Source organism: Symsagittifera roscoffensis, chromosome 4, assembly GCF_963678635.1.
Source record: "Symsagittifera roscoffensis chromosome 4, txSymRosc1.1, whole genome shotgun sequence".
In the NCBI taxonomy this organism is placed as follows: Eukaryota; Metazoa; Xenacoelomorpha; order Acoela; family Convolutidae; genus Symsagittifera; species Symsagittifera roscoffensis.
The window spans coordinates 12521312-12547660 of NC_087065.1; the positions used below are offsets into that span (position 1 = coordinate 12521312).

A 26349-nucleotide genomic window follows, 5' to 3' on the forward strand; every position below is an offset into this window, starting at 1 on the left:
AAGAAGTCTATGTATGATCTGGGTGCCGGACATCAAGCCGACGGGACTTCAAGCCGAATTGTAAAATTAGGGACTTCAAGCCGAATAATTCCTTATGAAGTCGTGAAATATGAACAATTTGAAAACTTTTTTGAAGAATTTTTGAATTTCATGATCTTTCTTCACTAGTTATTGGCGTTTGCATATAATTTAAGCCTCCAAATGATGTTCCGGAAAGTTGAAAAGTAAAACATGGTTGAAGGCATTTTTCATTGTTATAATTTATGCATTTCAAAAACCGGCTGATATTATTAACGGATGCGAATCACAAGTGGTGCATTGTCATGAATAACGCTTATTATGCATTAACTTGCCAAAATTTTAGAAAAGCAACATTTTGCAGATGATAAAAAAGCGTTTTGGGGTGCTTGTAAAGTTTTAATTTCGGCTTGAAGTCCCTTCGGCTTGAAGTCCCGTCGGCTTGTTGTCCTAGACCCGTATGATCTTAGTAATTCCTTAAAATGTGTAGGACAAAGTGTAAGTTTGAGCAGACGGATCTGACAGCAGAATTCGATCTGCCACAAATTTAGACAATTTAGCAATTTTTCCCATGTATTTCCTTTAAACATCCCGAGAACACAAATTTAACTCAGTTAGGTGTTTCTTCGTTTTTATTTCACGTTTTTATAGCCAATTAATTGAATTCCCCCTTCTCAACTGGTAACCCGATACAATCAAAAAAACTTTGTTAATGTTAGCTTGCAAACTTACCTAAAATTCAAGCCATATATTTTTTAAAACTAATCTCTAAATTTGGAAATGAAAATGAGATATGCTTTTTGGATTTCGAAAGATTTATTACTGGCCAATTTCAATTGAGTTGTATATTTCTGGGAAACTCTTACCAACTAACGTAGATTTTAACTGCGCGGGAATTGAACTTAATTTCATTTCACAATTTGTTTTTCGCAATCGAAGCCTGATTTTATTTTACAATAAAAGTCGGCCTTTTGCTACGCTGCGTTCCCCTTTGAAGTAAAATAAAATCCGAGTTGAAGTGTGCTGTTTCGGTCGTTCTAAAACATACCATCTCGTCAGTCAGACTTTGGAGAACTTAATTACCATTGGATGGCGAGACTCCCTTAAAACATGACACCGTTTAATTTTAAAGGAGTACACGTAAGTCCAAAGCACGAGAGGTCTTCGAGTCCGCTATTCTAGTTCTTCATATATGACATTCGGCCTTCGGATTTCTCTTTTTTTTTCATTTTCAGACACTTCGTTTTCTATGTTTTACCTTCTCTCGGCAGGGATTCGCGTATGTTAAAACATTAGGAAATGCTTTTTCTAAAAGAAAAGAGCGGCAATTTGAACTTATCCGAACTAATGTGTGAAATGGCGGAACTAATAATTATTTCAACTTCTACCTGACTTCAAAACTTGAACAACTTTTATTTATCCCACTTTTTTTTGCCCTCATTTACAGGTAAAGACAGATAAAAATATGCAATTCCATAGGATTTCCCGCCATAAAGTTGCGACTTAATGAGATCTTCGTTTTTTTTCTCAATTAAACTATTTAAAAACGTGCGCTTTTGTGTTAAGTAAACTACCGATGGCCAATCAAGCAAACCACGTCAATCGTCAATTCATTCGCCGAGTTCTATTTTAGCAAATATCGCGACTATTACAAAAGGTGCGCTTCGTTTAGCCGCTTGAATAGAAAACATATAAAACGAGAGCTACATTCAGAAAAGCCGTTCTTCATATATAGCTGCAGTTCTTACCGCTGGTATAAAATGTGATTATTCGAATGAACCTAAACGACATTTCATTTCGGTTCTTTACTTCAATTTATCCTTACGTAGTTACTTGCTGCTTTATTTTGTAACCGCCAGTTTGGTAATACCTACGAAAGCAAAGGAATACCAATAAAGCAAATTACAATTCAAACTGAATTTCAATATCTTTCTGTCACTGACGACCCAACTATTTTGCCCTCTCTCAACCCCGCAATGAACATTGTCTGCTGTGTTTTACGTAATACATAGTCTTTCTACAAAAAGAGTTACCTCTACCGTTTCTATCTTGCCCAAAAAAGTCTAAAAAGGTCAGTAAATTCAAACAAAACAAATTTTTCTTGCAAAAAAACTGAAAGTTATGAGGTTTTAAAATGATATTGAAGAATGTTCAAAGTTTTAGTTTTTTTTCCCGCCTCAGTTTTGAAAATGCTTCTTTTTTGCGCAAGAGATGAGTCAAATTGTATGACTTCGTGTCACGCGGTATAGTTTCAAGATGATTCAGTACATACAAAGTGATAAAAACATTATAGTTGCTCATGATCGAACTAATTTGAATTGCATATTGAATTGAATTGCTCGTTTGTGGCACATACCAGGTATGTTATGTCTTGAGAGCAGATTTTATTTAGTTCACAATTTGTTGACTAGATTTTTGACCCCCAGTTGAACTTACTATGCTCCCGCAATTGTGTGTGTATGCTTGAGTGTATGTGTACATTTCTATGGAAATCCAAGTTTTTCATAATGTCCAATGATTGCGGGGGTCGGTATGGGTGTTTGTTAATCTAGTCAAAGCAAGTTCGATTTTGGGTAACAACAAGTAGAGAAAAAATATGTTTTTGGTAAAAAAAAGAGGGTATGGAACGGAAATATTTCGCTCGATGTTTTTTTCTTCAAATTTGTGAGCACTCACATCACGTAACCTACCCCGTTCCTTTTTTCCTCGAAAAATGATTGACCACGAAAGTACGGGTATCAAAAAGACAAATTTGGAAGATGGGTCCTCTTTTAGCTCTTGAAACTAATTGTGGCCAAATTTACTCGGACATATTAGGTACGACAACATTGATAAAGAACTTCTTTTACCCTTAAGGAGACATAAGAAAGTGACATGACATAATAAGGGATGCTATCATACTAATAGGACGCTATCAATGCCTCGGAGGCAGTGCAATTAAGTTCAAACTGTCGGATGTCTGAGTAAGTTTAGCCAGTTTTTAAAAACGTGCTCCTATTTTACAACAGATCCGTGAACTCTTTTCCTGGCATGTCTTGTATGTCTGTCTTAGATTAATAATCTCTACTCAACACCCAAATAGTCTAGATTTTGTAACTTAAATGTTAAATTTAGGTTTTGTGCATTAGAAATTACTTAAAATGGAAGCAAGTTTGATTTCGATGACTGACATTCAAAACGAAATATCCGAGTCCTGTTGTCGAACTAGCGAGAAGTTGTCGGCAGACACTGCTAAACTCGTGAGTTCCGTCGTGTCCCAAATGCGACCGGTGACTCCGCTGTCCCTGGTAATCCGAACCCCTCCTAAATCATCCGGATCCGACTACCCGCAGGTGCAGCAGAACTACCCGATGGTCAGCAATTTCTCCCCCAACACCCCTCTAAACTTCACAACTACCGCCTCTTCAGCCGGGACGCCGACAAGTATGTCTGGCATGGACATATCCGAATCCAGTCCGAAAATAAGGAACAAATTCATCCCGTCTGACCCGCAACAGGAATGCGCAGTATGCAGCGGGCGAGCCTCGGGAAAGCACTTCGGCGCATACACTTGCGAGTCGTGTAAACTCTTCTTCCTCCGGATTCTCAAGATCAAAAACGGAGCTGGACGACCTCTGGTGTGTGCCAACTCAAACCAGTGTCCGGTCACGGTGAATACCCGGTCCATGTGTCGTGCTTGTCGCTTCCAGAAGTGTGTGGACGCTGGAATGGCCAAGGAAAAGTGTGTCTATGGAAGGAATGCGAGAATGATCAACAGCCAGAACTCATCAAACACACATGGTGAGTTTGTTCATTTTAACTAAAAATAATTCGGTCATTTTTAAAGCCCTGAGCGTCGGCTAACATTCATGGCTTCGCGAAACTAGATAATATTCTCCTAATTAATGTCACATCGTCTTTGGGAAATTATAAATATTGTTTAGAATCACCTGCTCAGCCGATCGATATAATTGAGTAGATTACTTTTTTTTTCATTTTTGTACCAATTTTTGTTAAAAATTTTTCAAATTACAAAAAAAATATAAAAAAACCAATGTTTAAGCTGCAAATCATTGTTCGGTATGCCTATAGTATTTGCATGAATCTATTTTTCGAAGCTAATACTGCCTCGAATAAAAATTGATCAAAATCTTGTGACATTTAAAAACGTGCTGTCGTTTCTATCGATGCCAAAACATATCTTTTTTTATTGTTTTAAAATTTGATTTGATGCTACTTGCTACAGTATTTAAAAATAAACCGTTTTTTTCTTAATATTTTTATTATGTATATTTTTTGAACGTAAACTGAGACGCTTACTGTTCTTTTGACGTCAAGAGACTTCGTGGTCAGTTTTTCAGCCTGTTAAGTTCATATATAGCATTCAAATTTTTTTAATGAGCTCGCGTTAAACTGGATCGACTTTTGTTTGTTAAAAAAAGGCTCGGTACTGCGTTAAGTGCGGCTGTACGGGTGAATGATCTTGTTAAATCTAATATATTTGGTAAAATTGGCAACATTGTAGTTTTAGTACAGTGGCGATTATTCAAGTTTGGCGTTTCACCCCCTCGTGCGCTGATGACTTTCGTTTTTAATGCTATTTGACCATAAAAACAGGTACCATACCTGTACCAGTTTTTGAAAAAAATATACCAGTTTTTTGTGCATTCACCATGCATAATTTAAAATGAGAGAAAAGAAAAATTAAATACCGAAAATATTGAAGCTTCATGCTAAAAGTATATTTAAAATATTTCAAATTTTTAATGTTAATTTCAATGCGTTTTTTCGAAAGTGTTATTCAGACTTTTTTTGATGAATTGACTATTAAAAAAGACGGATATTTCCCTTTCCCTGAACAGGAGCAAAAAAGATTAAGTTCAAGCTGGTGCGTTTATTTAGGTTCTGCGGTTCGGCGTACATGTAGTAATCAAGCGACCAAGGCCAAAGGGGCAATTTTCCATTTCCTCCCTTCATTATTAAGGTGGAAAATTTAGATTAGGGAGTGGGATTGTAGGCTGGTAATTATAGATTGAGTAACAATTGAAATGTTCCCAGCGTCCATGATGAGATCATGATTAATTCTCTGTTTGGAATTCAAGTGTAACCTCCTTTCGAAAAGCCTCCGCCCCTCCAACAGAAATTGAAAAGTAGAATTCTTCAGCGCTTACAATTTTGACTCTTTGGGTATTTTCGGTCTTTTACTTTTTCCGCCCAAAATTAATTAACAGCATGACATTTACTGAATGAATGTTATTTAAGTTTTTTTTAAATAAAAGAATGTTTCTTAACAGCTCGACATTTACGAAATGAGTGATTTAAGGTTTTTAATGAGCATATCTTTCTCAATTACCTCGCTGATAGATATGATTCCTGGTATAAAATCTCTCTTAACGAAGGTAGAGCTGCACATATCTTAATGAACGGTTCATATTCCAACGTAAACGGTATCAAAATATTTTGAATCTTAAGTTTTTTGGTATCTTTGACTTTGAAAATGTTTAATACCAGTTTACAACCGATGCCGTTTTTGGTAATTGTCTTCTGATGTTTTTTTTTAGTCGTAGAACCAGGGATTTGAAAGCGCTAATGTAAACCGCTAAGTCGGTAATCGCTGTAATAAAGAATCCGCTAAACCGCTTTCTGACTAATTTCCATATTTTTGAAATTCTGAGTTATTTTTAGAAGATAGACTTTCAACTTCTTCTTTTTATCGACCTCAATTTCTATATTTTTGGTACAAATTGAAAAAAAACGAAGTATTGAAAATTGATTTTTCAAATACTTCGAGCTTTTCTAAAACTTCTATCGAAAAATGGCTTTTTTTTATCCTCTTGCGGGAAGCGAAATTTACTATCAGTAATAAAATGACTAAAATTTTACTATTCGCCCGCTCAGAACCAGGGTTTTGTGTGTAGCGGAATCAGATACATACTGCTATCATTAGCGGCGTCAAACCGTTGCACTCAACTCAGTATAGGAACGCGCTCCCCCTTTTTTGACCAACTTCACGGAAATTTCCATCATTCAGTACGCATGAGGCGTATTTTAACTTCTATTGACCTCTGTTCTTATGATAAAATTCACTAAACTTAATAGGAACTGCAATGTAAATATTGAGAGTGAATTTGTTCAACGCACACTCCTTTCATAAATAGATGGAGACGAGAACTTTATTTAAGTTCAGTGATGATAAGTTCTGCGAAAAATCTTGACCTTATTTGATAATTTTGTTAAACTATGTTCCATGTTCAAGACACTTGAAACCAAATGTGTAGCTGCCATTTTGTTCTCAAAGGCATATAACGTTTTCTTAAAAGTTATACGAAAATATCAAGTTGAAATGGAAAGTTGATGATTTTTTTTAGACACACTTTAATGTTCGATGTTCTTTATAGGCTTCAGCATAGTCCAGAGTCGAGAGTTCAAAAAATCAACGTCTTCGACTCCCGAGGAACACGGATTCAATTCCACAACTCCTGCTGCTAACACCTATCATCAGACCACCAATTTCGTGCAGCAGGGCAAAAAGTGTTCATCCAGTTCGACTGTGTACCCTAAGATACGAGTCCCAGTTTCGTCCATACCTTCCGTCATTCAAGCTTACAAAGTGGTGGTATCACCGCCATCAGTGAGCAGTTGTTCTTCCCAGCATAGCCACAGTTCAACAAGTAGTTCTTTGTTTTCATTTAACCCCCATAAGCGCCAGATTAGTCAAACTCAGACGTATCAGAATCGGTACAACCAGATACAATTCCAGGGAACCAGTTTGGGAACATCAGCTCCTTCACTGACAATTCCAATACCCGCACCCCCCTCGCTAATACCGTCCAGTTCGGCAAAACTTATACCCATCCCGCCGCCGCCACTTGTCATCCCCTCGAAACCCGAGGAAAAGACGTCGGCAACAACTACCGGAGCCATACCCATACCCAAACTTATAGCCGCATATCAGTCTGAGCATAATGCATTCTTCAGCGCGCGTTTCGCCCGCACCAATTCCGACCCCGAAAACGCAAAAACAAACGCCGCTGAAGTTTTCCGACCTCACGAATCGGAGAAAAACAGTCCCAAGTCCGACAACTCGGACGACTCGGGTTACTGTCAAACCGACTCAAGCTATGAGGACCAAAATCGTGGATGCCAACTCTCCAAACTGGCCAAGTACCCGAAAGGCGCGGTGAGAATTCTGGGAACCCGAAACGACGAGGGCAATCATCACTCGGGCTCGTCTTCGGGAAGAGGAAGTGAAGACTCCTTCAGCAATTCAAGTAGTGGCGACGACAGTCCTGCACTCAAATTGAATCTGAAGTGTGGAGAAAACACGGAGAGAGCGACTGTTTTGCTGCCACAAATTTACCTGCAGAGGGTGAGTTTTCTTCACTTCTTGCCAAGGATGCAAAATAACTTCATTGCAAAAAAAGTTTTCCTGGGAAAAAAAAATATTATTTTTTGGTTAAATCATTTAGTTTCGGTCCATTTAATTTTGCTCTTGTTCAATCATGATATTTATATTAAGAACCTCAGATTCGACTAAAATTACTTAGTGATTTCATTTGACATTTAAAAACCAGTTTTTTATGGCCAACTTTTTGTCTCGAATAAACTCATTTAAATTGTGCCAGAGTAGTTTTGGTACAAGATTTGAACTAAGTACTGCCTTTCGTTTGACGTAGTTAAGAACCAACTTGAATAAATCACGTTTGAAGTACTCGCGAAAATTCTCAACATTTTTCGACCATAATTGAGTTTAGTTCGGCCGCATGTTTTCACTGACTGTGAACATTTTTGAACATATTTGAACAATAAACGAATTACTAACTTAATTTGGTTTAAGTTTTTCGGTTCTTATTAAAAATAGAAAATAAGTTTCAAACTACGCATTTTGATGCTTCAAAAAATGAACAACATTTTCTGATCTTGGATTGAAATTTGTAATTCAGCTAAAAGGTAGTTGAATGTATCCTTAACATTTTTTTTCTAAGTATAGTGTTTTGGAGACCATTTTGAATAATTAAACATTGAAACCAAAGTTCATCTGGGTTTCTTAGGTCATTTGGTAGGTCCATTTAGTGCCTTTTCAACCAAAAATAGAATTTTTGATTGAAAAAGTGGAACACGACACAATTTCATTAAAACCGGCGCCAGACTTTGGTGTTTTTATTCGGCGTATAAAAAAGAAAGGAGATTCATTTAAAACTAATTTTGTATTTATAGATTGAAGTCGAAGTAGTGCGTCATGCATTTGAGTTTGAACGAGAGCGGCTCCTTTTTCCAATTTTTCTTCAATTTAAAATCCAGCTTCTAATTTATCATATCTAATATTTGACTTATTAAGACTTTTCGGCTCGTAATAGATCCACTTTTGTCCTCAAAACAGTGTATAAATAGGGACCACAAAACCATCAAAAATAATCTATTTAAAAACAGCCAGTAAGCAGTTTGAAGGAGGGCTCACACGCACAAACATGCTGTTCCCAGGTCTTCGCCCATCATTTTCAAACTAAAACAAATTATAGAACTAATTGATTTTTTTAATTAATAAGGTAGGCAAAGGCCCGTGATTAGCAGATATGGGGGTGGGCAGATTTTCAAAAAATGTTCAAAAATTTTGTAGACCTTGACCTTTTTTTAGGTAGTCCAAAACGATTTTCCGAGCTCTCTCAAAGCACTAAAAAGACGCCGTTTTGGTCAAATTTTCTGCGCCGCAGGCAAATTTTTGAACAAACAGGTCAAAAAAGTCGTTTGTGGACACTTTTTGAAAAACGACAGGCCAAAAATCTCATTTCCTCGGCGCGTGCTCCCCCTCAATGTTAGTATATATTGGCGCCAAAGGCGCCTTTAGAAAAATTTTAGTCGGTCAGCCAAAACTCAAAATAGTACAAAGGGGGTACAACAAATCCGCCCCTGTTGCAACAAATCCGCCCCTGGTACAACAAATATTCGCAAAATAATTATGTCGATATTTTTACCTACAAATTCTTTGACCATTGACGTGGACATTAAACTAACAGTGTCATAGCGGGCGTTAGAGAGTTTCAAAACGAGGTTTGGGTTTTCTTTCCGGTGTTTCTGTTGATCGCATTGCTTATTTCTAATAGTAAATTGCACTTTTTTCTAAAATGCGCATAAGGATCTGCATTGACGCACTTGAGGCAGTAATAGGCTGCAACTTAATCGAAAATATAAATCAAAAAATAATTGAAAGACAGAAATAATTGCACCCTTTTAACACTGCCTGCCTTTTCCTAGCAGCCAAAAATATAAGACAAACCTACTAAGCTTTGGTCCACGTAGGTTGTAACATAGGGAAATTCTTTCAGATTCAATTCGTATTGAAGATAATTACGAGTGTATTTTGATTGTTTTTTGTTTCTAGGATGTTGACAAAGACTATTTCCCCGAATTGCCGCAATTTGCCGAAGACATTTTCAACGATCCAGTCCTCACGACTCGCTTCAAGACGACTCAGCACGAAGATGAAGTCGCGCTTGCTCTCATCATGACGAAACTCACACCTGACGAAAACATCCGGCTTGAAAACTGGGTCGAGTTATTCGAAGAGTATCGCAAAAATTGGCTACCCTGTTTACTAGAACAAATCGAGCAATTCAAATCAAAACATATTCACATAAGTTTGCTCGAATTTGATTGTCAGTTCCTACTTTCAACCTACATCCCGAAAAACCTGTCGTTTCGCCCGCTAGTAACGAGTCACAACATTTCTCCCGAGGCTCTCAAACCGATTCTGTTCGGAAGCATCTTTGGGCTAAACTTGCCAGTTCATCACTTCGTGTGCAAAAGCGATGTTCGCTTTCCCAAAATCGTGAACGAAATGCTGAAAGTCGAATGTCGTGTAATCAAAACATTGAAGCTTCTAGAACTTTCTGAGCTAGAACTAGCACTTATTACAAACTACCTATCGCTTAAGACCTTCCGGCGACACTTGCCGCTGGTGTGTGCGACAGAAATGCGTCGCGAAGAGTCTTTCATGGACAATATTTTCATCACTGTCATGGAAGTGAACAAACGCGAGAGGGTGGTGAGAGCGATCCATCTAGTATGCGAATTCACCCTCGCCAAATCGGACGTGTTCTTCAAGTTCTTACAATCGGGCACGAACGAAATCTGCTAAGTCGCCAGAAGCTAAACTATACTAAACTACTCTACGTTTCAGTCTAACATTTACAAAACTATTCTGGAACTTAATTGATGACTTGTTGTTCATTTCTGTTCAGCAGGTGATAATTTCGATCTACAATTTGTGATCTAAAATTGATGTTATTTTCGCAGATGTATCATTTTCTTTAGTTCGATGAATGTACCAAATTGTAATTACTGTTGATGCTGACTGCGTCTTGGCAGTTAGTTAGCTATATTGATTTGTCCATATTTTTGATAAGGTTTTATTTTGCCAATTACAAAAATAGTTTTCGAAATATTAAGTTTTCAATTCGAAACAAGGATAGCCGTTTACTGTGCAAGTAGCATAGAATGTTCCGACCATACTCTTAAAAGTACAATTTTTTTTTTCAAAATACTTTTTTTGCGCGGTGTGATAAAAGAGACTAAACGAAAAACTAAAACTTAATCATATTCGACAGTCATAGTAAAATAAGCAAATTTGACAACAGTTTTTGTAGAAAAATGGCTTGAGAATGAAAAAAAAATCAAATTTTTTCTTGCAGAAATGTTTTGAATTTTTGATTCCCAAAATGGAGCTGGTTTTGCGTGGAAAACAAAAAAGAAATAACCAAGGATAGCCGGTTATTCTGCTATTAGCACAGCATGTTCCGACCATAAGTCTTAACTGAACTAAAAAAAAAATTCAAATTATTGTAGATTTTCTGCGTGGTCTGATAGAAGGATCTACAAGGATCTTCCACCATAGTCTTTGAAAAAGTACAAGAATTTTTTTTCAAATTAGTGCAGTTTTTTCTGCGTTGTGTAATAAAACGATCCGACGAATAACTTTAATTTAGACCTATTCGACATTGATAGTAATATAGGCGAACAGGACAACAGATTTGGAAAAAAAATGACAAGAAAAACAAAAAAAAACGAACAAAATTTTAAAATACTCAAAATTTTTGTTAATTCTTTTTGCATAAATTTTTGTGAATTTTTTGAAAATTAAGACTTTCAAAATGGCATTAAACGTCTCTAATAACTGTTTTTACCCGACTAAAAATAAATTTAAGCATAAATAAGATAATGTGAACCGTAAATCGTATAAATTAAGGATAAATAGGCGTGCTCGCTGGCTTTTGTCGCTCGAAATTAGACGAAAAATCAAAAAGTTCCAACCGGCTTTTCTCAACACTATAGAAAAATTATGGGAAATTTTTAAATTAATTTTGAATTATGACTGAAAATGCTTTAATATGATATATCACTCAACCCAGTCCGATGATTATTTGTGGTACCTGATTTTGCGTGGAAAAATAAGAGAAAAAAATTAAAACACACCCGAATACAAAATTCCCCCCATTTTCAATGTCCGGAACAAAACTTTAAACTCTAATTCAAAGTTTCTCCCCTTTTTCAACCATCGGAATAATGATGTTTGAATTCTGTTCGAACCTTACCCGCCAGTTTATAAGAAGACTAATTTAACCTGCTTAAAGCTAAAATTTCAGGGCTTAAATTAATCATAAATAATCTGCTGTGAGCCTGCTTATCGCTTTATTCGCTCAAAGTTTTTAATCAGTTTTTCTCAATACTGAGAAAACTCATTGCAAATTTTCAATGTCGTTCGAATCACTAATGAAAGGTATGACCAACATGCAAATATATATCTCCTCAAATATGCAAAATGCATCTTCGGGCTAAACTACGCCCTGATAAAAAGACCCCAACCATCCCCCTCTCCCTATTGCAAATGAGAAAGATTACCAGGTAAAAAAAAAATTGGTTATGCTTAGCCCTTGATTTAATCTTTTATAAGATGGTTATTCTTTACTTGGTACCATAGGGGAGGGGAAGTTGCTAAGAGATCCGAAATTTCTAAATTTTGTAGAAAATCAGTCGATAAAATTTAAACAGATATATTTGTAAATTTTGAGTTTCCTGCAAAAATTGAACTTATCGAACCTGTGTCAAGTCCAAAATATCATTTGTTACGCCTTTAGAGTGACTATAGTAAATAAGTTATCACACTAAACAACGAAACAATGTATGTCAAGTCGTGATAAAATCAAATGCGGCGGAGGTCAATAAAGATGCAATAAGATTTCACTGACTTATTTAGGTTCACTTGCTTCATTGGCTGTTGGATTAATGTCGCTGCTGATTTCATTAAAGTCAGCTTGCATTCTCTAAAACTTGTGATCTATCGACTGTTAAAAACAAAGAGAACTTAATAAAGGCTCTATCGAAATCAGTTCAACCGAATTTTGAGATTTAACAAATTCGGGTTGAGTTTCAGCTTAGCTTTCTCTGAATAATATGCATACATAAACTTCTGCCGATTCCCGAGTCGAGATCCCAGGCGCATGTCCAGACTTTGAAAGTCAAGAGGCATCTGGATCCAGACCCAAACTGCATAGTCGCGTCGAGAGTCTGAGTCTGGAAAGTCTGAACAAAAAGCCGCGCCGTGAGTTTCGAAAAACTGTACATCCTAAAACTTGGTCGCGAAAGTTTGGACAAGAGTTGCGAAGGTCTGGACACGCAATTTTCAGACTTTCGCGACTTGGTAACCAGACTTTTGCAACCAAATTTTGGTATGCCCTGACTTTTGCGACCCTCGGCGATTATGCAGTTTGGGTCTGCTCAGGATGCGGCGCGTCTTTCTAGATCTAAGGCCCGACTTTCGCTAACCATGTCACAAATTTAAACATCAATAAGTAAATAAGTTATCACACTAAACAACGAAACAATGTATGTCAAGTCGTGATAAAATCAAATGCGGCGGAGGTCAATAAAGATGCAATAAGATTTCACTGACTTATTTAGGTTCACTTGCTTCATTGGCTGTTGGATTAATGTCGCTGCTGATTTCATTAAAGTCAGCTTGCATTCTCTAAAACTTGTGATCTATCGACTGTTAAAAACAAAGAGAACTTAATAAAGGCTCTATCGAAATCAGTTCAACCGAATTTTGAGATTTAACAAATTCGGGTTGAGTTTCAGCTTAGCTTTCTCTGAATAATATGCATACATAAACTTCTGCCGATTCCCGAGTCGAGATCCCAGGCGCATGTCCAGACTTTGAAAGTCAAGAGGCATCTGGATCCAGACCCAAACTGCATAGTCGCGTCGAGAGTCTGAGTCTGGAAAGTCTGAACAAAAAGCCGCGCCGTGAGTTTCGAAAAACTGTACATCCTAAAACTTGGTCGCGAAAGTTTGGACAAGAGTTGCGAAGGTCTGGACACGCAATTTTCAGACTTTCGCGACTTGGTAACCAGACTTTTGCAACCAAATTTTGGTATGCCCTGACTTTTGCGACCCTCGGCGATTATGCAGTTTGGGTCTGCTCAGGATGCGGCGCGTCTTTCTAGATCTAAGGCCCGACTTTCGCTAACCATGTCACAAATTTATGCCCAGGATTTTCAAAACAACGACAAAAAAGATCAAAAATTTTAACAAGCATATATTTTTACAGTATTTTGTTTAGTAAGAAGTATAATCTGAGCAGAAAAAAAATGAGAGCAACTAACGGCATCTTTCAATGATTTTTCATAAAAATACAAAAATTAAACAATACAAAAGTTCAGCTAGTTTGAGACCAAGTTTTTTTCTCGTGCTATTTCGATATGTTAGTTTCAAAAAATGAACGGATTGGTTAAAGTTTTTCAATTTTTTTTGCCGCTAAGTGACGGAACTTAAGCTTTAGTAGTATCTGATTTTAATTTTTTTTCTCATACAGTTTTGCTAGAAAATTTTAACCGGCGCGTTTTGAACAGCGATGATTTGTTTTTTAGAAAGCGTTGAAAACAAGAAATTCGTAGTTTTTTGTTCAATATAAAGCTCACTCATTGCGAGCTTTTAAATGAAGCGCATTCATTCAATTTTCCAATAATCACTTCTGAAAAAGTTTTAGAGTGAAATTTTAGAATTAATTCATCAAATATCATAAAGTCACAATATTTTTTTCAGGTAAAAAAAGTACAAAAAAAAAAAATTTAAATAATTTCCAGCTTAAGTACTGCCCAAAAAATCTCCATTTGATTCACAGATAGACCTGAACTTGTCTATGACCAAAAAATATGTTAATTCTATCTTACTTCGTTTGTTGAGAATAATGTCTCAAAATCTGTAACAAACTCCGGTTGAGTTTCATTCCAGGCTTTCCAGACTAACGACAAATAGATCAAAAATTTTAACAAGCATATATTTTATAGTTTTTTAAAGTAAGAAGTATAATCTGAGCAGAAAAAAAAACGACAGCAAATTACGACTTCTTCAATGATTTTTCATAAAAATACAAAAGTTTTGTAAAACACATAAAACAATCTTATAAGCTAGTTTTAGACCAAGTTTTTCTCGGGCTATTTCTGTAATTACATCCAAAAAATGAACAGATTGGTTGTAATTTCTTAAATTTTTTTTGTCGCTGAGTGACGGTATTCCAGCTTTAGTAGTATCTGATTTTAATTTTTTTTCTCATACAGTTTTGCTAGAAAATTTTAACCGGCGCGTTTTGAACAGCGATGATTTGTTTTTTAGAAAGCGTTGAAAACAAGAAATTCGTAGTTTTTTGTTCAATATAAAGCTCACTCATTGCGAGCTTTTAAATGAAGCGCATTCATTCAATTTTCCAATAATCACTTCTGAAAAAGTTTTAGAGTGAAATTTTAGAATTAATTCATCAAATATCATAAAGTCACAATATTTTTTTCAGGTAAAAAAAGTACAAAAAAAAAAAATTTAAATAATTTCCAGCTTAAGTACTGCCCAAAAAATCTCCATTTGATTCACAGATAGACCTGAACTTGTCTATGACCAAAAAATATGTTAATTCTATCTTACTTCGTTTGTTGAGAATAATGTCTCAAAATCTGTAACAAACTCCGGTTGAGTTTCATTCCAGGCTTTCCAGACTAACGACAAATAGATCAAAAATTTTAACAAGCATATATTTTATAGTTTTTTAAAGTAAGAAGTATAATCTGAGCAGAAAAAAAAACGACAGCAAATTACGACTTCTTCAATGATTTTTCATAAAAATACAAAAGTTTTGTAAAACACATAAAACAATCTTATAAGCTAGTTTTAGACCAAGTTTTTCTCGGGCTATTTCTGTAATTACATCCAAAAAATGAACAGATTGGTTGTAATTTCTTAAATTTTTTTTGTCGCTGAGTGACGGTATTCCAGCTTTAGTAGTATCTGATTTTAATTTTTTTTCTCATACAGTTTTGCTAGAAAATTTTAACCGGCGCGTTTTGAACAGCGATGATTTGTTTTTTAGAAAGCGTTGAAAACAAGAAATTCGTAGTTTTTTGTTCAATATAAAGCTCACTCATTGCGAGCTTTTAAATGAAGCGCATTCATTCAATTTTCCAATAATCACTTCTGAAAAAGTTTTAGAGTGAAATTTTAGAATTAATTCATCAAATATCATAAAGTCACAATATTTTTTTCAGGTAAAAAAAGTACAAAAAAAAAAAATTTAAATAATTTCCAGCTTAAGTACTGCCCAAAAAATCTCCATTTGATTCACAGATAGACCTGAACTTGTCTATGACCAAAAAATATGTTAATTCTATCTTACTTCGTTTGTTGAGAATAATGTCTCAAAATCTGTAACAAACTCCGGTTGAGTTTCATTCCAGGCTTTCCAGACTAACGACAAATAGATCAAAAATTTTAACAAGCATATATTTTATAGTTTTTTAAAGTAAGAAGTATAATCTGAGCAGAAAAAAAAACGACAGCAAATTACGACTTCTTCAATGATTTTTCATAAAAATACAAAAGTTTTGTAAAACACATAAAACAATCTTATAAAATAGTTTTAGACCAAGTTTTTCTCGGGCTATTTCTGTAATTACATCCAAAAAATGAACAGATTGGTTGTAATTTCTTAAATTTTTTTTGTCGCTGAGTGACGGTATTCCAGCTTTAGTAGTATCTGATTTTAATTTTTTTTCTCATACAGTTTTGCTAGAAAATTTTAACCGGCGCGTTTTGAACAGCGATGATTTGTTTTTTAGAAAGCGTTGAAAACAAGAAATTCGTAGTTTTTTGTTCAATATAAAGCTCACTCATTGCGAGCTTTTAAATGAAGCGCATTCATTCAATTTTCCAATAATCACTTCTGAAAAAGTTTTAGAGTGAAATTTTAGAATTAATTCATCAAATATCATAAAGTCACAATATTTTTTTCAGGTAAAAAAAGTACAAAAAAAAAAAATTTAAATAATTTCCAGCTTAAGTACTGCCCAAAAAATCTCCATTTGATTCACAGATAGACCTGAACTTGTCTATGACCAAAAAATATGTTAATTCTATCTTACTTCGTTTGTTGAGAATAATGTCTCAAAATCTGTAACAAACTCCGGTTGAGTTTCATTCCAGGCTTTCCAGACTAACGACAAATAGATCAAAAATTTTAACAAGCATATATTTTATAGTTTTTTAAAGTAAGAAGTATAATCTGAGCAGAAAAAAAAAACGACAGCAAATTACGACTTCTTCAATGATTTTTCATAAAAATACAAAAGTTTTGTAAAACACATAAAACAATCTTATAAGCTAGTTTTAGACCAAGTTTTTCTCGGGCTATTTCTGTAATTACATCCAAAAAATGAACAGATTGGTTGTAATTTCTTAAATTTTTTTTGTCGCTGAGTGACGGTATTCCAGCTTTAGTAGTATCTGATTTTAATTTTTTTTCTCATACAGTTTTGCTAGAAAATTTTAACCGGCGCGTTTTGAACAGCGATGATTTGTTTTTTAGAAAGCGTTGAAAACAAGAAATTCGTAGTTTTTTGTTCAATATAAAGCTCACTCATTGCGAGCTTTTAAATGAAGCGCATTCATTCAATTTTCCAATAATCACTTCTGAAAAAGTTTTAGAGTGAAATTTTAGAATTAATTCATCAAATATCATAAAGTCACAATATTTTTTTCAGGTAAAAAAAGTACAAAAAAAAAAAATTTAAATAATTTCCAGCTTAAGTACTGCCCAAAAAATCTCCATTTGATTCACAGATAGACCTGAACTTGTCTATGACCAAAAAATATGTTAATTCTATCTTACTTCGTTTGTTGAGAATAATGTCTCAAAATCTGTAACAAACTCCGGTTGAGTTTCATTCCAGGCTTTCCAGACTAACGACAAATAGATCAAAAATTTTAACAAGCATATATTTTATAGTTTTTTAAAGTAAGAAGTATAATCTGAGCAGAAAAAAAAAACGACAGCAAATTACGACTTCTTCAATGATTTTTCATAAAAATACAAAAGTTTTGTAAAACACATAAAACAATCTTATAAGCTAGTTTTAGACCAAGTTTTTCTCGGGCTATTTCTGTAATTACATCCAAAAAATGAACAGATTGGTTGTAATTTCTTAAATTTTTTTTGTCGCTGAGTGACGGTATTCCAGCTTTAGTAGTATCTGATTTTAATTTTTTTTCTCATACAGTTTTGCTAGAAAATTTTAACCGGCGCGTTTTGAACAGCGATGATTTGTTTTTTAGAAAGCGTTGAAAACAAGAAATTCGTAGTTTTTTGTTCAATATAAAGCTCACTCATTGCGAGCTTTTAAATGAAGCGCATTCATTCAATTTTCCAATAATCACTTCTGAAAAAGTTTTAGAGTGAAATTTTAGAATTAATTCATCAAATATCATAAAGTCACAATATTTTTTTCAGGTAAAAAAAGTACAAAAAAAAAAAATTTAAATAATTTTCAGCTTAAGTACTGCCCAAAAAATCTCCATTTGATTCACAGATAGACCTGAACTTGTCTATGACCAAAAAATATGTTAATTCTATCTTACTTCGTTTGTTGAGAATAATGTCTCAAAATCTGTAACAAACTCCGGTTGAGTTTCATTCCAGGCTTTCCAGACTAACGACAAATAGATCAAAAATTTTAACAAGCATATATTTTATAGTTTTTTAAAGTAAGAAGTATAATCTGAGCAGAAAAAAAAACGACAGCAAATTACGACTTCTTCAATGATTTTTCATAAAAATACAAAAGTTTTGTAAAACACATAAAACAATCTTATAAGCTAGTTTTAGACCAAGTTTTTCTCGGGCTATTTCTGTAATTACATCCAAAAAATGAACAGATTGGTTGTAATTTCTTAAATTTTTTTTGTCGCTGAGTGACGGTATTCCAGCTTTAGTAGTATCTGATTTTAATTTTTTTTCTCATACAGTTTTGCTAGAAAATTTTAACCGGCGCGTTTTGAACAGCGATGATTTGTTTTTTAGAAAGCGTTGAAAACAAGAAATTCGTAGTTTTTTGTTCAATATAAAGCTCACTCATTGCGAGCTTTTAAATGAAGCGCATTCATTCAATTTTCCAATAATCACTTCTGAAAAAGTTTTAGAGTGAAATTTTAGAATTAATTCATCAAATATCATAAAGTCACAATATTTTTTTCAGGTAAAAAAAGTACAAAAAAAAAAAAATTTAAATAATTTCCAGCTTAAGTACTGCCCAAAAAATCTCCATTTGATTCACAGATAGACCTGAACTTGTCTATGACCAAAAAATATGTTAATTCTATCTTACTTCGTTTGTTGAGAATAATGTCTCAAAATCTGTAACAAACTCCGGTTGAGTTTCATTCCAGGCTTTCCAGACTAACGACAAATAGATCAAAAATTTTAACAAGCATATATTTTATAGTTTTTTAAAGTAAGAAGTATAATCTGAGCAGAAAAAAAAACGACAGCAAATTACGACTTCTTCAATGATTTTTCATAAAAATACAAAAGTTTTGTAAAACACATAAAACAATCTTATAAGCTAGTTTTAGACCAAGTTTTTCTCGGGCTATTTCTGTAATTACATCCAAAAAATGAACAGATTGGTTGTAATTTCTTAAATTTTTTTTGTCGCTGAGTGACGGTATTCCAGCTTTAGTAGTATCTGATTTTTTTTCTCATTGTTTTGCTAGAAACTTTTAATTGGCGCATTTTGAACAACTGTGAATTGTTTGTTAGAAGGCGTTGAAAACAAGAAACTCCTAGTTTTTTGTTCAATCTAAAGTTCACTCTTTGCGAGTTTTTAAAAAAAACGTATTCATTCTTTTTTCCAATAATTCCATGTAAAAAATTTTCCCTGTGAATTTTGTTTCAAATTCATTAATTCTCATAAAGTCCTAATCGTATTTTCAGGTAATTAAGGTACAAAAAAATAAATAAATATAAAAATTTTCGAGCTTATGTACTGCCCAAAAAATCTCCATTTGACTCACAGATAGGCTTTTAGGTGTCTATGACCAAAAAAACATGTTCATTCTATCTTACTTCGTTCGTTGAGAATAATGTTTCAATATGTGTAACAAACTCCGGTTGAGTTTCTTTTCAGCTTTTTCTGAATATTATGCATACATAAATTTCTGACGGACCCGCCCGAGCCAAGGTCCCAGATGCATGTCCAGACTTTGAAAGTCAATTCGCATCTGGATCCAGACCCAAACTGCATAGTTGCGTCGAGAGTCTGAGTCTGGAAAGTCTGAACAAAAAGCCGCACCGTGAGTTTCGAAAATCTGGACATCCTAAAGCTTGGTCGCGAAAGTTTGGACAAGGGTTGCGCAGGTCTGGACACGAAATTTTCAGACTTTCGCCACTTTGTAACCGGACCTTTGCAACCAAATTTTGGTATTCCCGGCTTTTGCGATCCGCGGTGGTTATGCAATTTGGGTCTTCTCCAGATGTGGCGCGACTTTCAAGATCTAAGGCCCTACTTTTGCTATGGCTCAGGGCATATCACAACTTTATGCCCAGGCTTTTGAGACTAACGACAAATAGATCAAAATTTTTAACAAGCATATATTTTTATAGTGTTTTTTTTTGTAAAAAGTATAATCTGAGCAGAAAAAAAATTTAACAGCAAATTACGACTCCTTTAATGTTTTTTCAAAAAAATACTAAAGTTTTGTAAAATACAGAAAAAAAAAACTTGCAGGCTAGTTTTAGAGACCAAGATTTTCTCGGGCTGTTTCTGTATATTACATCCAAAATTGAACAAATTGGTTGCAGTTTTTTTAACTTGTTTTTGCCGCTGAGTGACGGAAATCCAGCTTTAGTAGTAACTGATTTTATTTTTTTTTCTCATAACTTTGCTGGAAATTTTTAATGGGCACATTTTGAACAGCTAAGACTTTTATGATAGAAGGCGTTGAAAACAAGAAACTCCTAGTTTTTTGTTCAATCTAAAGCTCACTCCTTGCGAGCTTTTAATTGCAATGTATTCATTAATTTTTCCAATAATTCTATCAAAAAAGAATTCCGAGTGATTTTTGGTTCAAATTCATCAATTCTCATAAAGTCACAATCTTATTTTCAGGTAATTAAAAAACAAAAAAATCAAACATAAAAAATTTCCCGCTTAAGTACTGCCCAAAAAATCTCCATTTGATTCACAGATAGGCTTTAAGGTGTCTGTGACCAAAAAAATATGTTCATTCTATCCTACTTAGCTTGTTGAGAATAATGTCTCAATATGTGTAACAAACTCCGGTTGAGTTTTTTTCAGCTTTTTCTGAAAAATATGCATACAGAAAATTGTGACGGACACGCCCGAGCCAAGGTCCCAGATGCATGTCTAGACTTTGAAAGTCAAGTCGCATCTGGATCCAGACCCAAACTGCATAGTCGCGTCGAGAGTCTGAGTATGGAAAGTCTGAAAAAAAAAGCCGTTCCGTGAGTTTCGAAAATCTGGACATCCTAAAGCTTGGTCGCGAAAAATTGGACAAGAGTTGCGAAGGTCTGGACACAAAATTTTCAGACTTTCGCCACTTTGTAACCAGACCTTTGCATCCAAATTTTGGTATTCCCGGATTTTTGCGATCCGCGGTGATTATGCATTTTGGGTCTGCTCCAGATGTGGCGCGACTTTCAAGATCTAAGGCCCTACTTTTGCTATGGCTAAAGCCATATCACAATTTTTTGCCCAGGCTTTCCAGACTAACGACACATAGATCAAAAGTTTTAACAAGCATATATTTTTATAGTATTTTCTTAGTAAAAAGTATAATCTGAGCAGAAAAAAATTTGACAGCAAATTACGACTTCTTTCACTGACTTTTCATAAAAATACAAAAGTTTTGTAAATTACATAAAAACAATCTTGTAAGCTAGTTTTAGAGACCAAGTTTTTCTCGGGCTATTTTTGTATGTTACATACAAAAAACAGATTGATTGCAATTTTTTAACTTTTTTTGACGCTGAGTGACGGAAATCCAGCTTTAGTAGTATCTGATTTTTTTTTCTCATACTTTTGCTGGAATTTTTTGATGGGCGCATTTTGAACAGCTATGACTTGTTTGTTAGAAGGCGTTGAAAACATGAATCTCCTGGTTTTTTGTTCAATCTAAAGCTCACTCTTTGCGAGCTTTTAAATGAAATTCCAATAATTCTATCTAACAAAAATTCCGAGTGAATTTTGGTTCAAATTCATCAAATCTCATAAAATCACAATCTTATTTTCAGGTATTTAAAGTACAAAAAAATCAGATAAAAAAAATTTCCAGCATAAGTACTGCCCCAAAAATCTCCATTTGATTCACAGATAGGCTTTAGGGTATCTATGACAGAAAAAATATGTTCATTCTATCTTACTTCGTTCGTTGAGAATAATGTTTCAATATGTGTAACAAACTCCGGTTGAGTTTCATTTCAGCTTTTTCTGAATAATATGCATGCATAAATTTCTGACGGACCCGCCCGAGCCAAGGTCCCAGATGCATGTCCAGACTTTGAAAGTCAATTCGCATCTGAATCCAGACCCAAACTGAATAGTCGCGTCGAGAGTCTGAGTCTGGAAAGTCTGAACAAAAAGCCGCACCGTGAGTTTCGAAAATCTGGACATCCTAAAGCTTGGTCGCGAAAGTTTGGACAAGGGTTGCGAAGGTCTGGACACGAAATTTTCGCGACTTTGTAACCAAACTTTTGCAACCAAATATTGTTTCAATTTCATCAATTCTCATACCGTCACAATCTTATTTTCAGGTAAATGAAGTACAAAAAAGTAAAATTTAAAAAATTTCCAGCTTAAGTACTGCCGAAAAAATCTACATTTGATTCACAGATAGGCTTTAAGGTGTCTGTGACCAAAAATATTTGTTCATTCTATCCTACTTAGCTTGTTGAGAATAATGTCTCAATATCTGTAACAAACTCCGGTTGAGTTTCATTTCAGTTTTTTCACCGGCGCAAGTTTTTTCTCAGACATTTTTGTAACCAGACTTTGTAACCAGACTTTTGGAACCAAATTTTGACTCCAATTCATCAATTCTCATACAGTCACAATCTCATTTTCAGGTAAATGAAGTACAAAAAAGTAAAATTTAAAAATTTCCAGCTTAAGTACTGCCCAAAAAATCTCCATTTGATTCACAGATAGGCTTTAAGGTGTCTGTGACCAAAAAAATTTGTTCATTCTATCCTACTTAGCTTGTTGAGAATAATGTCTCAATATCTGTAACAAACCCCGGTTGAGTTTCATTTCAGTTTTTTCTGAATAATATGCATGCATGAATTTCTGCCGAACCCGCCCGAGCCAATGTCTCATACTCATGTCCCTGATTTTGAAAATCGAGCCGCATCTGGATCCTGGCCCAAATTGCATAGTCGCGCCGAGTCAAAAATTTGAGTCTAAAAAGTCTGGGCATGAAGTTGCCCTCTGAATTATGAAAATCTTTACATACCAAAATTTGGTAGCTAAATTCTGGAAGTGGTTCGCGAAAAACTGGACACACATTTTCAGTCTTTGTGGCCACACTTTTGCAACCAAATTATGGCATGTCCAAATTTTCCTATTTCAGGCGCGACTTCATTTGCAGACTTTCCACACTCAAGATGCGACGCTACTTTCAAGATCCAAGGCGCGACTTTCGCAACCCACGTCCAGACTTTTCAGACTCAATTTCTTGGTGAAACTGTATACATTGGGTTTAGATCCTGCGTCGAGCCGTGTCTATCTTGTTCGCAAAATCAGCAAGAGAATACTTTTGCTGATTTAATGCTGCGTACAGGGTCGAGCAGGTCGCGCAATTTTGTGAGTGGCGCTGGTCGCGCCATCTACATCTTGGTTGCAAATGTTGCGACAGATAATTTGCGTCGCAAAAGTCTGGAAACGCCAAGTTGTGGTTGCGAAAGTCTGCATATGCCTAGATTTTGTCGCGAAAGTCTGAGCAAACCAAAAAATTGTCGCGAAAAACGGGAGATGACTCGCGGATTTTGACCCGAGACTCCACTGTAAGATCTTTATCTGCTGCTGACCTACTGCTCAAAGACACGTTTAATTCTGTTTTACTTGGCAACAATTTTCAGCTAAAAGATCAATAATTTTTAAAAAGCATGTTTTTTGAAGAATTATCGGCGCCAAAAAATAATTAAAAAAAAATCACGAAGATTATCATGCTTTTTCTCATGAAAGAAAATACAACAACCCAGTTTAATGGACGATTCAAACCAACGATTTTTTTCTTGTAATTTATCTAAAAGTATGTCATCATAACTATCCGGGGACCAGACTAAAGATTTCGAAAAAATTACTTGAGCTTTTATTGATAAATAAATCATTTTTCAATCAATTAATTGTTATTTTGACATTATGAGATGTTGTTCAATAATTATTTATCAATCCCTTGTTCTCAACAGTTATAGAATCAAATTATTCTGTGTTTTTATTGAATCAGATGATATCTGTCTTATCAGCAATGAGCAAAATATCTTCTTGAATAATCTCAAAAATGCATAACCTAAGCATTCTTGTAAGTTAGTATTGAAATTAAGTTGTCATTCTGGCGCAAAACAATTATGTAATATCCACAAACTGAACGGATTGGTTTTTGTTAATTCTTCGCGGCTGAGTGACAGAATCTCAGCTTCAGAGTAACTGTCTCTAAAATTTTTTCTCAGACAGTTTTGCTAAAATAATTTAAAGAGCGCATTTTAAACAATTATGACTCATTTTTAAAAGGCGATGAAAGCACAAAGTTCCCAAGTTTTTGTTCATTCTAAAATTCATTCGTTTCGAGCTTTTAAATGAAACATATAGATTCAATATTTCGATAATCATATCTGTTAAAAGTTTTCATGTGAAACTTTAGAATTCATCTTTTCTATAATCATATTTTTTGTTTTCAGGTTAAAAAAAATAAAAAATAGGAAAAAATGCGTAGCTTAATTACTGCCTGGGAAATCAGCGTTGAGTTTGCAGATCCGTTTTAAGGTGTCTGTGACCAAAAAAGAGTGTACATCTTATCTTACCTAGTGTGTTGAGAATATTGCGTCAATATCATTTTTGTATTTTCAATTTTTTTAATTGCAGAGTGTCAAAGTTGAAAAAAATTGAAACGATATACATAACAGATCATTTAAAGAAAAAATTTACTGATAATAAATAGATAGTTTTTATTGTTTTGTATTGTTGTTTGTGGTGCAAAAACAAAGTGAATCAAGTCAAGGGCGGGAGGATCTGGGATTTTCTAGATGGGGAAAGGAACTTTTTTAAAGTAAACCAAATTGATGTTCAGAGCAACCTTAGAACACTATACTGGGAACGTTTTTAAAAAGTAGTTATAAAATTATTCTAAAAGACAGAGAAGTTTTTAAAAGTGTTTTTGTTCCGACTTTCGATACGAAAGTAACGGAATATTTGTGCTCGGGTGGGTTTTTTTTTTCTTCAGACAAATTTCGACTTTTTAACTAGCCATTTTTGACGGATATTTTTTTATATCATTCGAATGCTATTGTTGTCTTGAGTTTAAATTTGAAAAGATATTTCACCTGTGATCATTTTTCGTAAAGTTATGAGGGTTTAAAGATTGCCTGCCATTTTGGTCATTTTGACCAATTTGGGACAATTAACGCGCGATATAATTCGCGCTATTAACGCGTAAGCGGAGAATTAATCCGTCTTAGAAATCGTTCCAAATTGATTGTAAGAAGCTTATTTGCCATAATTGATTTGTTATAAGGAGCGAAATCTATTGTTTTGTACTTTAAATGGCGTGTGGGGGGGGGTGATTTTCATAGAAAAATTTTCAAATTTTAGAAAAATTTTTCTTTTCATTTTATTTTATTTCTATTTATTTTTTTATGTTGTTTATGTTATTACTGCTCCATAAACGTTAAAAGGCAGTCGGAACTTTCAGGGCTTTGCCCTGATACGAGCAGTCTTGTCTTAATTTTGTCAGTGAACTATTTTTTTTGATAATTCAGTGTAGTGAAAATCTTAGTAGTTGATGGTAAATGCAAGTTTTTCTTTTGTTTTCATGAACTACTTCAAGTATCTGAATGAGCTTTTGACTTATCAAAAACGGCGGGACCATATTTCTTTACCATATTTTTGGGCTTGGATAATGTCTTTTGTCTGTCTTTTTAGGCTATTAATTTTTTAATTTGATTATCCAACACAATGAAGGTCTTTTGAGTTATAGGTATTCGATTTTTCTGAGGCAAAATGAATTAAGTTTTTGGTTAAAATTTTTTGAACCCATAGTAATCTAATTGCACCCACTATCAAAGTAATTATCTTTCTGATAAAACCAGTTAAAGTGCAGTCGGAACAATCAGGGGTTTTGACTTGATACGAGCAGTCTTGTTTATTAATTAATCTCGTATAATTGATAATATACTCTCTGTAAATAATATGATCAACAACTAGCCGAACCAATTATATAATTAACAACCAGCCAAACCGTTTCAAAGTGACTCTAAAAAGATCTAAAGCTGTCCGTTTAATAAACTTAAAGTGAATCGAAATGGTTTTATTGTGCTCTGTAAATTGTTTTTTAAATTGAGTTCTTATGTAAATGATTGCAAGTTTTTGACAACAAACGTTTCAGTATGATGAAGTTTAAATCTTTCTTCGAAAACTCCCAACACGGCCTGCACCCTTTTTTATACGATAAGTGTCCTAAATTTGAGGAAACTATGTGCAAATCACGATTCAAACAGTTTTTATATATAAGAACTCTCGACACATTCCGGTTATGATTTAAAGTGTCTGATTTTGCGTTTAAAAACTGAAAAACCCGAAGAAATTGTTTTGTTCGGTACAATGAACCCTTGTAAGGACACGAAAAAGATTTTCAACAGTTTTGTTTCCGTAGAAAGTCTTTTTGTTTCGTACTTATTATATTTTTCGGCCCCTGACTTGATTTTCATTTTTGTTGACTGTTTTCCATTACCATCGGTGTTTCGGAGGC

The 26349-nt window shown here is 34.5% G+C and overlaps 2 protein-coding genes across 4 annotated transcripts in view; one reads left to right on the forward strand and one right to left on the reverse strand.

The window, feature by feature from the left end:
* LOC134843739 (WASH complex subunit 1-like) overlaps window positions 1-26349 on the reverse strand; it is a 382840-nt gene that overhangs the window by 292091 nt on the left and 64400 nt on the right. The window lies entirely within an intron of this gene.
* Window positions 1285-10438, forward strand: LOC134844246 (uncharacterized). 3 transcript variants are annotated; one of them, XM_063860835.1, is made up of 4 exons: window positions 1285-2089; window positions 3147-3798; window positions 6396-7366; window positions 9377-10438. In XM_063860835.1, the coding sequence occupies exons 2-4, from the start codon at window positions 3159-3161 to the stop codon at window positions 10130-10132; spliced, it is 2367 nt and encodes a 788-aa protein (XP_063716905.1). In that variant the 5' UTR covers window positions 1285-2089; window positions 3147-3158; the 3' UTR covers window positions 10133-10438. The 3 variants fall into 3 exon arrangements, with proteins under 3 accessions (XP_063716905.1, XP_063716904.1, XP_063716906.1); XM_063860834.1 differs by having other exon boundaries at window positions 1286-2089; window positions 3133-3798; XM_063860836.1 differs by lacking the exon at window positions 1285-2089 and adding an exon at window positions 2112-2377.